Consider the following 13,724-nt stretch of genomic DNA (forward strand, 5'->3'; position numbering starts at 1 on the left):
ATTATTTTTTCACGTGTAAATGTGTTGTGTCTTTCCACTCACTCCACTTGATTATAACTGATTTATTTATAACATTTTATATAAAAGAAAAACGAGAAGCACATTAATTCATAAATGTGATCTAACAAAGGTAAAGGGAAAAAATTAACCATGTTTGCTGTTCATATGTCTTGTAATTGGGATGAAGTAAACATCTGTTGAGTAATTTAACATAAAATTGTTTGATGGTGTTAATTTGGAAAGCCAAAACTCTAATGGGTCCACCAGACCCATGAACACTGGCTGAGTAACAAAAATACGAACACCACACAAGGGTTAAGGTAGGCAATATATCAGATCTAACATGACTACACACTGACAGAGGGAATATGAGAGTTAAGTTAGCTGTAGTGGAAAGTGCACTGTTTGAATTCATGCAAGCATCCATCAGCAGCAATATTCACTTAAGTGTACAAAAGCTGAACTGAAGATATTTAAACAACCTGAGGTTCAGTTCGTCATGACTTGTGTGACTTCACAACACAAGTCATCCTTAACCACTCAACACTCACATAGAAGAGAGAACTAAATTGAGGGAGTGTGGGATGGAGGGCTATATACATTTTGGAAAAGACCAAATTTAATACAGATATATAGTTGTTATGAAAAATCCCATTCTACGCCAAATCCAGTTCAGGTGATTGTGGTAATAGACCATGAAATTGTTTGCAACCATCAAAAACAGCAATATCCACGCTGAAAAAAGAATGCTCCCTCTCTGCATTACTGTGCGTCACAACAACACGAGGTCAGGAACACAAAGTGAATTAACCAAAGCTGCCAAACTGCTACCAATGTAGGGGCAATGTGGTAAGCAGAGAACAAGCAGAATAAAACTACAGTACTAATGCCACCTGCCATTTTAAATTCCATTGTAATTGGTGCCAGGCGTTTAATACTATAAGCAGCGCCAGACGTTTAAAACATGTGATGGCACCAGGCTTTTAATAAGGGCGATGCGGGCAAGGACAGCTGGCTGTGTAGTGTAATGGGTAAGGCAAATACCTTTCATGACAATCTGGGGTTTACTATAGGGAACGTAAGAGAACCCTATAAATGAGTTTTTCACTCAATTAAGGGATAAATCTATTTAGCATGAGTGATGTATCGATTCACAATGCAGATACGGATTATATGATTAAAAAATTATATATCAAAATTTAGACTTTTAAATGTATTTTGTGATTCTACATACTTCAAACCTTATTTATATAAACACTGTGTATTAAGAAAAGGATATAGCCAAGGTAACATCACATCATCACATTTCTTGAAATTGCACATCATGAGTGAGTTATGGTTCCAAGGTAGAACCTTAGCAGACAGTGAACATACACACGGTAGTCTGCTGTCTATTTTAAAAATGGAAACAGTTTACAAAATAAATATCATACACAATTGAAAATGACCATTAACTCACATGGTTACTTTTTTGTAGTCTGTTACAATAGGAATCAAAAAGCTGGTTTATTACACTTTCACATCAGCTTCAATTTTGAGATCAGGAACTTTGAGTTTCTTTATATATTTTTTAAACCCATTATGATTATTAGATGACAGTGAACAAGTAAGTTTCTAATTGTTAAGAATAACCCATAGCTGGACTGCCAAATTGGATCATTTTACATTGGTTAATAAAAAAAGTCCAACAAGAGCAAATCTCAACTCATTTGATTGAAATGGGAAGTGAAGGAAATGACTAGCAGTCCAGATAAAGTTCATACTAATTTAAATGATGCCAAAAAGGTGAGAAGATCTATGAGGATATCAGCTGCTATACTAGTTCTTTTGGGATTGGGTGGATCAGGTTAACAGCCTTTTCAAAATGGCATCCAATTAAGAGAAATGAAGAGAAATGGCAGGTGGTGATATTAAAATGGCAGCAGAGAGAATGACACAAATTATGACCCCAACAGCTTTCTGTGTAAATGAAGACTGCCTGATTTATAAAGCATGTTTTTGGATGGGCCCAACTGGCCAGGAATGGGGTTTGTGACTAATGCTAACACTGTGCCTGCCTGAAACGCTGCAAAGGTCTGTTTATAAGTGATTCTAAGCGAATGGGCTTTATATATTTGATCTAAAGAATTTGCATTCATATTTCTGTCTTTATATAAAACCGGCACATACAGTAGTATTAAGGTCCAGCGCACCAGTAAAAAGGCTTTTGTCCAAATCTTAACCAAGCTGACAAAAATACCATAACTCTAATCACCAGAATCATGCTTCAAGCAGACATAGATCACATTATGTAGTCGGAAGCACTGCACTTCAATGTTTGCTGTTCTATAAGCCTGCAAATTTTTTTGTTGCTGAGTTTGGTTGATTAGCTTTCTAGTTATTAGTTTTAGTAATTCAGAAACTTTATAGATAATATGCTTTTTACACTGGTGGTATCATTCCTGGTTACAGGAATAATGATGATTATGGATTAGACATCGCAAAAGAAGTAGTTTTGGTTAAGCAATACCAATGGTTCTAAAAGAAAGAAAGAAACCATAGAGAAAAACTCTTTTCTCATTGCTCTATTCAGCTGAGTCAGGCAAAAACCATTACACCTTACTGATCCCTTTATTAAATCAATACAACTCACTAAGGAGGAGCTGCAAATAAAGAGAAGCAGACTAGATAAAAGGATTAAAAACTTCAAAAAGTCAATGTGGAGTAAACAAAAAAAAAAAAAGGAAAAGGAAAACTTCTTCTTCTTTGTAATTACATTGTGAAAGGAAACGAGGCTGGATTTTGGATCAGTTGAGCATTGGTCATGTAAGACCTAGTGCCTAAAACAAAGGATGGTAATATATGGCAGCGCTTGCAGAGTGTCACACAAATTGGCACCCATGTTATGCTTTAAACAAATAAAATTGTGTTACATTAGGCAAACTGTATTTTTCATATTTCACAATATGCCTTAAAAGTCCACATGTGCTACACAAAATAATCTAGTACCTCTTCACATTTAGGATTTAGGATTTTCAGTTTCAGGTGGGTCATTAAAGGCACCCTGTTGAGTTTCTGCTACGATCTCTAAAGAACAAACTTTTATATGGGATTTATATGGGCTGTTATATGGGAGTCAAAATCATAGACTGTATAAAAGGTGGGTATAGGTGCTGTGATATTACCCATCGGTTTTGGAGCCTCAATATGGGAGTTTCTGCCATCATCATCTTGGTTGGAAACAATGAAAAGAAATTACATGACGAGGAGGCCCTAGTCTGACTGAAAACTGCATGCTCACGAGCTAACAACTTGATACTGGCAACTTGATACATTAAGTTATAAGGCACTTTGATATTGGATCTATTTTTACAACCTATAAGCTAAATCCATGTGTTTTTTATTGTCCATAGCCACAGTCCTGCTGTGACTTTCAGGTTACTGTTTGGAATAAAAGTACATAAAAACTATAGCAGAGTGCTAGCAAAGGCAGTGAAGAATACAAAAACTAGTAACTTGCATTCTGTGCAAGTTACTGATGTGTATTTTTTTTGCATGAGAGAACAAATCAATATGCTATTGATTGGTAGCTGTTTGCTAGTTACATTGCAAATACATCCTGTATGGCAGTGTTTCGAATGGTAGACACAGACGAGTTTTTGCATGTCAGTGTAGGGGCTTTCTAGTCTTCCTTCTGCACATTGTGTCAGACTGTGGGCCTGGTGGTAGAGACACCACACACTTTGTGGTGTCAATGATCTCCTGTTGGGAGGCTACATAATGAGTCCCACTGTGTATTTGCCTCTTTTACATCTCAAATCTGGCTGTGGGGCCTGATGATGCTTTTTTAAGCACTTGTTCATTTTTAAACAGGAAGTGTGTGGAAAAATATGAACTATATGGTAATGTGTTCGCTTAACCTTTGAGTGGGTTAAAAGGAACCTCTAGAAGTCTATGAATAGAGACTTTGTGTGAATTCAGTAAGAATTGTAACTCATGTATTCGCTCTTATTTTGTGTGCAAATCTACAACTACAATGGAATAAACCTTCACATCAGAAAATCTGGATTTTATTTGCTCTTGACATTTGCACATCAAATTTTTTCCTCAGCTCATCCTGCCAGGATGAGCTCAGTTAATCATTTACATTCCTCCCTTCCCCAGCTTCTATTTCTATGAGCTATATATACCCATTTCACGCAGCATTTCTGCAGCTGCATGTTTATCACTGCAGTCCAGGTTCATTCTAGTGGACTCAGGTGTGTGGCAGCCAGTCCATTAAGCGTTGCAGGACACTGGTCGACTCTTAACACCCTATTCCACCAGTCCAATCCCCTAAATCCTTTGGAGTGCTTTGTGCTATTGGTCATGTCGGTTGAGAGTGAAAATACTGTGGCTAAAGCTGTGGTACCTAATATTCCTGTGTGAGGCAGACATGGGTGATTTATTATTATCTAACGATGAATTTTACAAGAGTTGGGAATTGAGGCCAAGGTCAGTGGATCAAATGGATTTGTGTTTAGCAAAAATGGCAGACTGATCCAGGAGCTAAGCTCAATCCTTTGGTGTGATGATATAAATGCAGATCTACCACAGGAATACAAGCAAGCTTGCTGTCAATTAACAGAAACACATGCACACCCACATTAGCTGCCTGCTTTGGGTTTTTCCTACGAAACTGCACATGCATCTATGAATGACTGAACTGAAATTTATATGTATATTAAAATATTATATATATGGTACTATTCGGTACAATTCACTTACAAATCCCTCAACATTCTGGTCCTTCGGTACCTATCTGACCTGCTGCACCCATACAAACAGTCTCTAATGCAATGGGCCTGCTTTTGTCCCACGCACCACCCTCCACACCTCTGGGGACAGAGCCTTCAGTGTGGCAGGCCCCACCCTCTGGAACTCTCTGTAATCTGAACTTTGAAACACCCCACACTGAACTCTTAAGGAACCTCTCAAAAATAATCTCTTCAACAAAGCGTTCACCCTCCAGCCTTTTTGTTTACTTATATACTTTTGTAAAGCATGTAAAGCACCCTTGGGTTTCTTGAAAGGCGCTAAACAAGTTCATTTTTTTATTACTTTTGGATTCTTCTATTTTAATTTTAGTTCTACGTGCTTTTTGTTAAGAACAGAGCAAATTTTAAAAAGTATCTAAAATAATGCAAGCTTTCTATCATGCATTGTCTTTCCATGCTGAATGCATTTTTTGCCCTTACCTCATATTCCACATACTCCTCCTCCTCCACCTCATAGGAAACCGTTTGGATCTTGATGTGTTCGCCGTCCTCCAGCAGCTTCGTCTGGGGTTCTTCCGTGCTGGGCGTGTCTGCCCCTGTTGTGTTGGACACCTCCTTTGCCTTTTTCTCAGTGAAGGTGGTCTCACAGCACTCATTTCTGTATTCCTTAGCCTTAATGCTGCCACTGTCCTCCTTGTATAGGATGAAATTGGGTCTGTAGAAGGCTTCTACTGCCAGATGTAGCGAGGTGGCATCCAAAAACTGCTGGGATTTCACCTTCCCGTTGGTATTGTAACTTCCGCTCACTGCATTGCCATTACTCACTTTTCCTCCTCCTCCACCTTCACCTCCTCCACCTCCTCCTCCTCCAGCAAAGTAGTTTATAATGTTTTCCTGATAATGATTGTTGGGGAATTCTCCTCCGTAACCATTGATCATGTGTTTACTGTTTTTGTCCAGCAAAGGATTTTGGAGTTCACTGAGATTCTCCATAATCAGCAGGGGTAAAAAAGTGGAAGGAGCTTCTCGGTGACAGCAGGGAGATGAAAGAGTGATGTGAAAGAGGCTCCTCGGTGACTGGTTTATGTCAGTGAAGGAGTTAATGGCATTAAGCACTCTGAGACCTAGAGGAAAAAGAAACAGCAATAGAGACGGGGAGCGTTTTTAGAGTCAGTGGAAAACTTGGAAGGAGAATTTTATTTGTCATGTACCAGCAGGTAGCAGTTACTCAAATCTCGCTCGCATCAGATCAAAGTTTAGCTGTCGTTTCCTCAGCAGAAACAAATTTTACAACATTCTGCTTGTCGAGAGGTGCACCCTGCAGACGACTCAATTAAGTTTAATTTGCTTCCTTGCTCTAGACACATAAAGTAACATGAACACACACACACACACTGGAGTATTAACAGCAGTACATCATAGAAATTTCCATCTACTAAAAATATCAACCTCCACCATCAGTGTCCATGTGTTCTCTGTCCACCTAATTTGATTTTTATCACTACATTGTTTATAGAGATCATTGGGGTGTCATTACTGTCACAGTCTGATCCTGATAAGCTGAGGCCTCCTACCCATATAAAGCTCAGAAGGCTCCCATGTATGTATAAATTTATGACTCATTATACTAAAATCAGTTACACATCGGCTATGAAATGTACGATAAATAAAATCGGTTGACGATGGACATAACACAGCGGGTAGAGCATTAAAAATGACTTGCTAGTATTCTGTAACTGTATTGTGATGATTCATAATAGTGGTTCACACATTCATCTTACACTCGAACACACGAATTACTGCTTCTGGGGGTCACAACCCCCCTTGAAAAAATATGGTATAAAATCTGTGCCAAATCAAACATGTGGATACATTCACTGTAGAGACCCTTTGAGAAATAAGGGAACATGCAGAATGTTCCCAAAGACTTAAATGGCCTCATTAGTTAGGGAGCAAATAATGATCCCGTGTTAACAGGAGTTACCTGGTGTTTGAGTAGACTCCAAGTTGGATACATGTAAATGCAGATTTTAAAATAATTCTTATTTTGATTGTGTATAAACCTGCAGTTTAGAAGTGGGTTTTGAATTTAACATTCTTAAATATTATACTTTAATAAACAGTTTCTCATAAGTTTATATCCAGACATAAATTACATTTGTAATTGGCTTCCATATATCTATATTTTAGGAGCGGGAACTATGTATATAAATATAGTTGTTATATCTGTTTAAAAATCTGGGATTCTGCCATGAATGTATACTGCAGATGTGCAGCCTTAAATAGCTACAGGCTTGTAATACTGAAGCCAACATTGATTATTAGCATTATAAACATGTAGGTATAATATTGATTGCAGTGCAAAGCTAAGAAAAGTGTGAGCTTCAGAGGATGGACCAAATACTTAACACCAGACTTATAGGCCTCAGTCAGTCCTAAAAAGCAATCCAAACCAAATTACAAACTTCCCCCCTTCCCAGCTATTTCCATACTGCAAAAATAGTCCAGAGTTTTCTGCCTCCCAGTCGGCACCCTGAACTCTTGTCTGATTAATCTACGTTTAAAATAGAAATGCCAAGAGCAGATTATTTCTGGGGGGTCCTGACCCCAATCATGTATATCTGGCTTGCTGGCGTATTTCTAAATGCTTGAAGGTAATGTATTTCCAATTGAAGACAACAAGATTACACAAAATGCAAACTGGCATTATGGTGATGGGATAAGGATAATAGTCTGTCAGTTCATAGGTTAATAATGTCACGGAAGATTCGTGTACTTTCTTTGTAGATTGATTGTGGTTGTAAAGCACTGGTGATCATATTAGAATAACGTTTAATTCTTCATACTGTGTAGGCTTTTGTGTTCTGTGCCATACATTTATTCCTCCCTTAGAGGAAGATGAGAGATGATCAGGAGAAGTTGTGAAAATATTTAGGCTTTGTTTTTGTTTTTTCTGACAAATAATTCATCTCAAAACAGGCAGTTGTTTTTGGAATAAACTCTAGAACAAAAGAACAAAAGCCCCTATAAAAGTCCAACATACTCAGGTTCCTGGAGGGGAAACTGATTTAGAATCACCTAAAGACTCTTTCTATTAACATTTCTTCTCTTTATTCCTCCATCCATGCTTTGTATGTAACAGCTCCCTCATTATACTCTGTACACTCTTTAATTTGCTGCGTATTCATCACTTCCTTCTCAGATTCCCCGACTCCCCTTCCCTTATTTACTTTATATGTTGCAGTTTTCTTTCTTTCGCTTCCTCAAATTACCTCGATGTAGGATTTTTGTTAGCTATCCTTTTTATGTTTTCTGCGCCATGAATAAAACACAAGCCCCATGCTCCCAGATTTCCTGAAGCTCTGTAAGCACTGGACAGCCAGCAAAGTTTTCATGGTTCCTCCCTGTTGGACCTCCTGCGTCTGAATATGCTGACATTGTTGTTCCATGCCAGTGCTCCTTTTGGTCCGCGCATAGCCCTGGGGATCACATACTTCTTCAGTTCGTCAGATAAGTGTGAGTACCTTGTAAAAAAAGATGAGCCGGCCCTGGGATTGCCAAATACTTTAGATGCTGATGTTGTGTGTGTTACGTGCTGTTGTTTAAGCAGCAGGATGCTCTCTGACCCATGTGTGCTTAAGTGTCAAAAATCCACAGCTAGCAGCCCTGACAGCTACAAGCATTGCTGAAAATCAGCTGTAATCTCCCTGGTGGGGTTAATGAATAATCCATGCAGATTTTGTGGACACAAAGTTAATTTATATTTTAGTATTTCTACTGCTTTATATTAATTGATTCCAACAGGGAGTGAGTGATAAACGTTACATAACACACCCCATGTCCAAGTGTTTTCAAAATGTCAAAGGACATCAAAGGATCAAGACTTAAAGGGGCCACAAATAGCATTTTAACATCAATAAATCACGACTGCATTAATACTAAAGTACAGCTGCGATTACCATAATCATGTGGGACAGCCACCAAGCCTGAGAGCTTCAATGGGATAGTAGTGAGTAGGCTCTGTTGAAGGCAAAGTTGAATGAAACCTCAGCTGAGTGAAATTGTATGTACCCTTCAACCAGTGACTGGTTGGGTATACAACTTATGGTGGTGGTGGGAGGTAGTTATTGGGGTTATGTCATCGCTACATTTACTAAATCTGCCAGATGAATTGGAGTGCACTCTACCTCATAGAACACATTACCCCAACAGAACACTTCACTTTCAGACTGCTGGCTTATTTGTGGTTTCTAGGATATTTAAAAGTAGAGTATGAGGCAGAGCCTTCAGCTTTCAGGCTCCTCTTCTGTCGAACAGGCTCCCAGTTTGGGATTCAGGAGACAAACACCCTCTTTACTTTTAGGGTTAGGCTTCCCGCGATGCACTGTGTATTTCTTCTTCATTCCCCTTTCATTACTCACTATGTGTTTATACACCACTCTGCATTTAATCATTATGTGGGAGTGGGAGGCAAGTTAGGGAGGTTGCCCCTTCCTTCCTATATGTCCTGGAGGAAGCAGCTTGAGGTGACTGTTGTTGTGATTTGACGCTCTATAAATGAAATAGAATTGAACAGAGTCCATTAAAAGCTAGAGTAACATAAAAAAAGTCAATTGAATTTGCTGTTAATTCATTTGGAACCAACTAACTAAAATTTTAGCAAATGTAAATTTAATCAGATCATTTTTCCCCGTTAAAAGTAACATTACCAAAAATCAGTTTGGACAGACAAAAATCTGTCGTATTTACCAAAAACAATTAGCAGCTAACTTCAAAACTACAGCTATTCTTTTGTTAAAAACACAAAGTTTGCGTCACTAAGTGAATTTGCTCCGATAACGGCTAAATGGGATTTTCATCTTCCAAAAAGGTACACAAGATTTTGTGACAGATGGTGGAGTCTAATACACAAATTAACATTTTGCTTTCTTTTGTGTCCAAACACACCAGTGCATCAGCTAATGCAAAAATAAATGCTAAATAATTCACTCTGACGTGGGCTGAGGAACGAGATACGATGGGCTGTGATGCACACAGCCCAAAAAAACATTTCCTCTAAACTTCCCAGCTTTTGCTTCTGTAAAAACTCCCACTCTGCACAAAGCTACGAGCTGACAGCGGATTACTTTTCGTGTCATTACTTAGGGATGCTCTGAGTAATCTTTTTGGTACTGTCATCCTTGCAAATACATTGCTGCCACAATGCTGGTGCAGAGCAAGGGTTATTTGGCTGCAAACAGGAATTAAAGTGTGAATACAGTATTTTAGTGCAAGCCGAAGACAACTCAGTATGGGTGATGATAAATGCTGAAGAAATAACCACAGATTTGTGTGTTTATTAATGTGCGCGCATTTGTTTGTTGGAGGATGTGTATTGTGCGTGTGCGGCTGTGAGTAAATAAACGTGTGTATGAGTGGGTGGAGGTGTTTGGAAAGGAAGGGAGAGTAGCAAAGAGACAGAGAGAGAAGATGGGTGGGAGAAAGCGAGATCACACTTTTGTGCTATTCTCTGGTCGAGTGCATTTGGGCATGTTGGCGGGCAGCAGAGGTTATGGAGTCGTAAGGAGCTGGGAGGTATAGCTGAAAGCGAATGAGGCAGAGCAATCGTTGTTGCAAGGGAAACAGTTCAGCATGAGAGCGACAGCACAAGAGGGGGCCTGTGTGCTGCAGTGCTGCCGTGTAAGACATCTCAGAGGTGTCTGACAAGGGGTTAAAAGATTAGAGAACAACCTGTAAGAATACAGGTGCGTGAGGGTAAGAATGAGGCTGTGGCACTGCTAACATGTCAGACGCGCTGATACGTCTGTGCGCTCCAACCCCATTAGACTCCAGTCAGCACAATCAATTTTCCCATGTCAGCCCATTGCCAATCAACCTTGGACCTCTGACCCTGAAGCCAAGCGTGGGCATTTTCAGCCGGCGGCGAAGAGCAGCTGAATACCAATGTGTCTCATCCGTCGGCCACGTTTACCAATCCATTCCATCCAGACTGCGTCTCTCACAGCTTTTCCTGTGCACCGCATGTAGAGATCTGCTCGCTGCACCCGACAACAACAACTTCATCTTCCTGTAATTTAATTTAGAGGCAGCGGCTGGCATATAATATGCATAATAAGGTAGCGCCCGGCAGTTATTGATGATCACAAATCGGGATAATGCACGAGATCTTATTGCTGAAAATGCAAATACCAACATAGGCTACATTTGTCAGTGAATCTTACTCCCGGCCTCAGCACGTGAAGGTCCACTGACAGATTAGGAGACAGAAAATGACAAAGTGAAGTAACTGACTTAACACCATGTTGACTGATCCTTTTATGAACTATTATCTTCAAAGGAGACTGTGTAAAATGCCATAATCCACTTGAAATTAATCTGAAGCCTATTCCTCTTACAGCAGCCACTGCTGTCCCTTCTGTCTACATGTCTATCTGTGAGCTGATAAAGCATTAAACCCTTAGCAAGTTCCCTTTAACATAGAAGTCGGGGCTCCTCTGAAGCCCCTGAGCTCATCATCTGGCTTACTGTCTTCCACACCTTTGTTGGTTGATTTAAAGTGTTCTTCAGTATGTTAATCCACCATCTCTGTTACGTGTTTGAATAATTCACTGGTTGGGCGTTGCAAAAAGCAGCCGTGTATGCCTCTGCTGGAGTGTTTTGTTGTTTATGAGATGCAGGCTCTGGCTAAGTTGCCTTTGTTGTTGCCTATTGATCACAATCTCCATTAGCAGATGATAGCAACATTTAGGTTGTTTCTAGTCTGTAGCACTCATTTCTAAACGTGCTCGTTATTCTGAAGATAGACAGATGAATGAATGTACAGTAACAGAATGAGAATCATCTCCTTTTAAAAAATACAAAAAAATAACAAACAATAAAAACAAGACAAGGTGGAAGCTGAAACGTACCACTTTTCCCAGTTCCATCTATTAAAGCAGTTAAAGCAGAGATCAGGCCTGACTTTGCTTGTGCTACCCCAATTATTAAAGGCACCAGGGGTAGATCAGAGGGAGGGGGCAGTCTCTCTATCTGTGTGTGTGTGTGTGTGTGTGTGTGTGTGTGTGTGTGTGTGTGTGTGTGTGTGTGTGTGTGTGTTACTCATAGAGGGGCCATAAATCTGTTTGCACAGGCACATTTTGGGGACCTGCCGCAAAAAGCAAAACCACACATATAATGACTTGATTTAATGTTGGTGTGTGTTAGGCTTAAGTCATCTGAAGTAATGTTAGTTTTTGTGTGCGGGTGTGTTGAGTGTGCAAGTGTGTAAGTGTGTGGGTTAGAGTGCATGGTCTTGCACTCCTGTTGTATGCCCCCTTATTTTGCCCTCACTACTAAATCTCTGATATAACTATAACTGTGTAAGAGCTGCTAGAGTACCTCAAACCATAACTAACTACATGCATGACAACAACAATAATAACAACAACAACAAAATATATCCTGAATGCACACAGAATCATCACTTTGGTTCCCTTTGTTTATGTTTATGAGGTAAAAATGACCCTGGTGCATTCTTTGGCCAAGTGTTCTAGTCTATTTGCAGAGGGACAAAAGAACCAAAAGGCGCTGTTACAGTAGGAGGTCACAGAATGACTTGATGACTTCATGCCAAAAGCACTTCTCACTTAAAAACACACAAAGAAAAGGAAGGGATTTTTTTTTTTGGTCCAGCAATCGCAGGTGGAAACTGTGTGGAGAGTTCTTCATCAGCATCATCCTCCATCACAGAATACATTGCAGTGCGACATATTCATTACTTATTTCTATTTATAACTTAAACATGAACATGTGTATTCACGTAAAAGCACCGTCTGGGTGCACAGAGTTTACTGTAGACAATTAAATAAAAATAAAACCCTTAAAAACAGATCAAAACGCACACTATTAAAAGGCAGTTTTTAACAAATAACCGAAGAATGTTCTTTACGCTTTAAGGATTTATACATATTTTTTCCTTACCTCTGAGTTCTCGTCAATCCAGATATTGTTTGAAGGACGCAAAGACTGGCTTGTTTTCGCCTGTACATTATGGCTCGGATGCTGATGGTGTCGCCCACAGAAAAAGACATTTCTCAGACTTTCTCATTTGAAGAAATGGCCAATCGCTCAGGAAAAAAAGGGGGGGGGGGGGAAAGAAACCCACTGCCGCCTGCCACAGTATCGTAATTTCTCTCCTCTATAAATTTGAAGGTCGCTTTGTTCAATAAGCCATTTGGCCACTGAAATTCTGTCGTCTTTGCAAAGTTAAAATAGCTTCTGTGAACGAGAAAGAGAGAGAGAGCGGGAGAGTGTGTAGGGAGGTTTAGAGACGCGGATGATGAGATGAGGTGAGGAGTGTACACGCTTCGCAGTGCGCGCAAAGCGAGAGCCCCCAGAGCAGCGTCCACCCCTGCCCGTCTGCATGCATCTTACTTTCACAGTACTGAAAACGGTAGCGAGGTTAATCTTGTCTTACAGATGATGATGTGTGTGTGTGTGTTTTCTTCCTCTTGCAAATCATTAAGAGGTAGAGGCAGGCTTTAAAAGCTCCACCTCTGAGAAGTGTGGGCAATTGCCCATCATTTAGACGCTCCATGATTTCAATCAGTTATTTCAGACAGCAGCCGCTTATGTCACGGAAGAGCAAATAACTACAACACATGTTCTGCTAGAGATTAAAAAAAGTAAGAAAAATAATTCTGTAATTGTTGTGATTATTCGTGAAAAAATAGTTGCGGTGGACTGTCGTATCTCGAAGTGTTTCACGGCAGACAGCAAAACCTTTCACAAGCTGCCTCCACAATTAGAGCGATTGGACTACAGCTGATGTCTATTGTGACTCTGCTGATTTGATTAGCTAAAATGGACTCGGTGATCTCAGTAAAGGCACTGTGACATCTGTGCGACTTTAATCTTTCATTTCAAAGTACACGGGGAGCCACAACTTTCCTATGATAGACTTTGAAAGACCTGAAAGCAGAATTGAATGAACTTTTCAGTGATTCCATC

General features: G+C 39.7%; 1 protein-coding gene across 1 annotated transcript in view; it reads right to left on the reverse strand.

The window, feature by feature from the left end:
• The window catches only part of syndig1l (synapse differentiation inducing 1-like), a 43,357-nt gene extending 29,964 nt beyond the window's left edge, over window positions 1-13,393 (reverse strand). Inside the window, exons 1-2 of the mRNA XM_026142757.2 lie at window positions 12,696-13,393; window positions 5,217-5,860 (exon numbers count right to left, since the gene is read on the reverse strand). Coding sequence (XP_025998542.1) covers window positions 5,217-5,729 — 513 coding nt within the window. The 5' untranslated portion in view covers window positions 5,730-5,860; window positions 12,696-13,393. The remainder of the gene's footprint in view (window positions 1-5,216; window positions 5,861-12,695) is intronic.
• Between the last annotated feature and the right edge of the window lie 331 nt (window positions 13,394-13,724).

This window comes from Astatotilapia calliptera, chromosome 15 (genome assembly GCF_964374335.1).
Source record: "Astatotilapia calliptera chromosome 15, fAstCal68.1, whole genome shotgun sequence".
Taxonomy (NCBI): domain Eukaryota; kingdom Metazoa; phylum Chordata; class Actinopteri; order Cichliformes; family Cichlidae; genus Astatotilapia; species Astatotilapia calliptera.